Raw genomic sequence first — 2,381 nt, 5'->3', positions numbered from 1 at the left:
CAATGAGCGTTGAGCAGTGTGCGATGAGCAATGAGCAATGAGCAGTGAGCAGCCCCTCCCTAAACAAAGTGAAGCGCAGGACGGGGTCCGGTGGATGGGAGGCAAGGAAACGCGGGGGGTTGCCACGTGCGCTGCCGCCGCCGCCGCAGGCAGCACCCCTGCGGCGGCGGCAGCGGCAGCAAGCCGTGGACCCAAACGCCGTGCCGCCGCCGCCGCAGGCAGCACCCCTGCGACGGCGGCGGCAGCAAGCCGTGGACCGAAACGCCGTGCCGCCGAGTCCCGTGGCTGTGGCCGTGGGCTTCTGGCAGGAAACTACGGCCGCAACTCGGCAGCACGGGGGCGTCGCAGCGTGCCCCCGCCGCCGCCGCGCTGCCCCCCGGGCACGGCGGCGGCGGCAGCAAGCTTGGGCCCAAACGCCGTGCCGCCGAGTCCCGTGGCTGCGACCGTAGACCGTGGGCCGGAAACTGCGGCCGCAGCTCGGCGGCACGTGGTTCTGTTCAAATCGCCAAGCGTGCAGCAGCGCCGAACCACGCTTCCCGGCCTCGGCGCATGCCTTCAGGGGCCCCCTATCGCTGGGCACACCCCTCCAACACCGAACATGCGCCCGGGGGGGAGGGCGGCCCGGGCTGCCCAGGCCAAAGTGGGCCGCCCTCGAGCAAGAGGCGGCCGGTCTGTGTGCTGAATGAATGAATGGATGCGTACTACTGCAACCCAGCCGTCCAGCCGGCACGCCTCAATGTTTAGGTGCTGAAGGCTGGTCAGCGTGCTGACCAAGTCATCCAAGCTGGCGCAGCTGAGTGCGCACAGGTGGAGCCTCAGCTCAGCTAGCTGGCCAGGCGAGCCGCAGGCTGCCAGTGCGGCGGCAAGCTCGGCGCGGCAAAACATCTCGCCCACTATCTCGCCCACATATTCACAATTAAGCTGTGGCTCACGGGAGTCAAGCGAGATGTCCAGCCGCTGCACGCTGCCAGCCGCACGCCGCTCCAGCCAGCGGCAGAAACAGCGAAGTGGCGGCAGCAGCAGCTCGCCGTCACACATGTACTCTGTCTCTATGCAGACCTTCACGCTGTCCAGCAGGCTGGGGAAGTGGGCCACCTGCTCCCAGCGCTTGCAGACCAGGGGGAGCACCCGCTGCCTGCAGGGGAGCACGGCGGCGGCGGCGCGCGCGTTGGGAGCGTCGTCGTGCCTCGGCCGGCTCCTTGGCAGCAGCAACCTCAGCCTTGGTGCCCCTCATTGCAATTGCATCTCTAAGGGGAGCCAGGCGCCTGCGCACAGGCTCGGGCCGGCCCGGGCCGAAACCCACCTCTCCTGGAAGTCCAGCCAGCTGAAAGCATAGGCCAGCAGGTCGTCTGGCAAGAGCGTGATGGCAGCCTGGCGACCCGCACTGGAGGTGCTTCCAGCCCTTTGGATTGTGTAGCTAGCCATGGGGGGCGTGCTTGGCCTGTGTTGTTCAAAGGAGAACAGGCAGGAAGAAGGACAAACAAGGGGAAGGAATAAAATGCCAGCGAAGCGCCGTGCTGGGCGGCGCGCTGCCCGCTGCTGTGTGCTCCGGCCCATGTTGTGCTGTCTCGAAGTTTCCAGCTTCTGCTTTTCAAGGCCTTGGGAGGAATGGCCTTGGGAGGAATGACAGCTGCAGCCCACCCAACACGCCAGGATGGCGGGGGAGCCGGCCGGGCACAGATGGTGGCAGAGGCGCAAGTGTGGGCGGTGCTGGCTGTCAGAGCTGTTCAGCGACTGCGCTTCCTGCCAGCATTTCATTGTCACCAGGTTGATAACACCAGCCAGCTGGCCATGCATGTGGCAAGGGGATACTGTCGGTCACAAGGGGTGGGGACTCCCCCCATCATTGCCCGCCGCCCACGTTACTTGGCCGCCGCTGGCGCGCACTCCCGCTTGTGCCCGCGCCTCCAGTGTGCCATCTGGCACTCCCGGCTGCGGCAGGCGCCGGCGAGGGGAGGCGCATGGATTAGATCAGAGCTTGCCTGGCGCAGCAACCCATATATGTATATACCACCACAGCATGGAGCCTGTTGCCACGCCCCGCTCGCATACAAGCCCAGCGGGCCCCTCATGCAGCCAACTTAAGCGCCGGCACCCGTCCCCCGCCCCCACCAGCAGTAGGCCACCGCACGGCAGCGGGAGCACTTCTTCAGCTCCGCCGCGTGCTGGCCGCAGGTGCCGCAGGCGGCCTTGGCGTTTGGCGCCGCGCCGCCCCACCGCGCCTCGCTCGCCATCGGCACGCGGGGCGCGCCGCGGGGCGCGGCCGCCACGTGCAGCCGCAGCTCCCTCCGCTGCTCCTTCACCTCTGCCATGCTGGCAGAGTAGGCGGCAGAGGCCCAGGCCCGGGACAGCTTGTACTCCCGCTCCGCATCGTCCAGCAG

General features: G+C 67.7%; 2 protein-coding genes across 2 annotated transcripts in view; both read right to left on the bottom strand.

Moving 5' to 3' along the window:
* Window positions 1-312: 312 nt before the first annotated feature.
* On the bottom strand, window positions 313-1,425 carry CHLNCDRAFT_143687 (hypothetical protein; the record flags this gene model as incomplete). Its single annotated transcript, XM_005849058.1, has 3 exons — window positions 313-437; window positions 933-1,135; window positions 1,304-1,425. 3 exons carry the CDS (start codon window positions 1,423-1,425, stop codon window positions 313-315), a joined length of 450 nt encoding a protein of 149 aa, XP_005849120.1.
* A 437-nt stretch (window positions 1,426-1,862) lies between these two features.
* Window positions 1,863-2,381, bottom strand: part of CHLNCDRAFT_143686 (hypothetical protein) — a gene marked incomplete at both ends in the record, with an annotated part of 1,618 nt that continues 1,099 nt past the window's right edge. The window contains 2 exons of the mRNA XM_005849057.1: window positions 1,863-1,932; window positions 2,113-2,363. Coding sequence (XP_005849119.1) covers window positions 1,863-1,932; window positions 2,113-2,363 — 321 coding nt within the window. The remainder of the gene's footprint in view (window positions 1,933-2,112; window positions 2,364-2,381) is intronic.

This window comes from Chlorella variabilis (genome assembly GCF_000147415.1).
Source record: "Chlorella variabilis unplaced genomic scaffold CHLNCscaffold_6, whole genome shotgun sequence".
NCBI lineage: Eukaryota > Viridiplantae > Chlorophyta > Trebouxiophyceae > Chlorellales > Chlorellaceae > Chlorella > Chlorella variabilis.
Note: the sequence above shows the minus strand (reverse complement) of the source record. Positions and strands in the feature narration are given on the sequence as shown.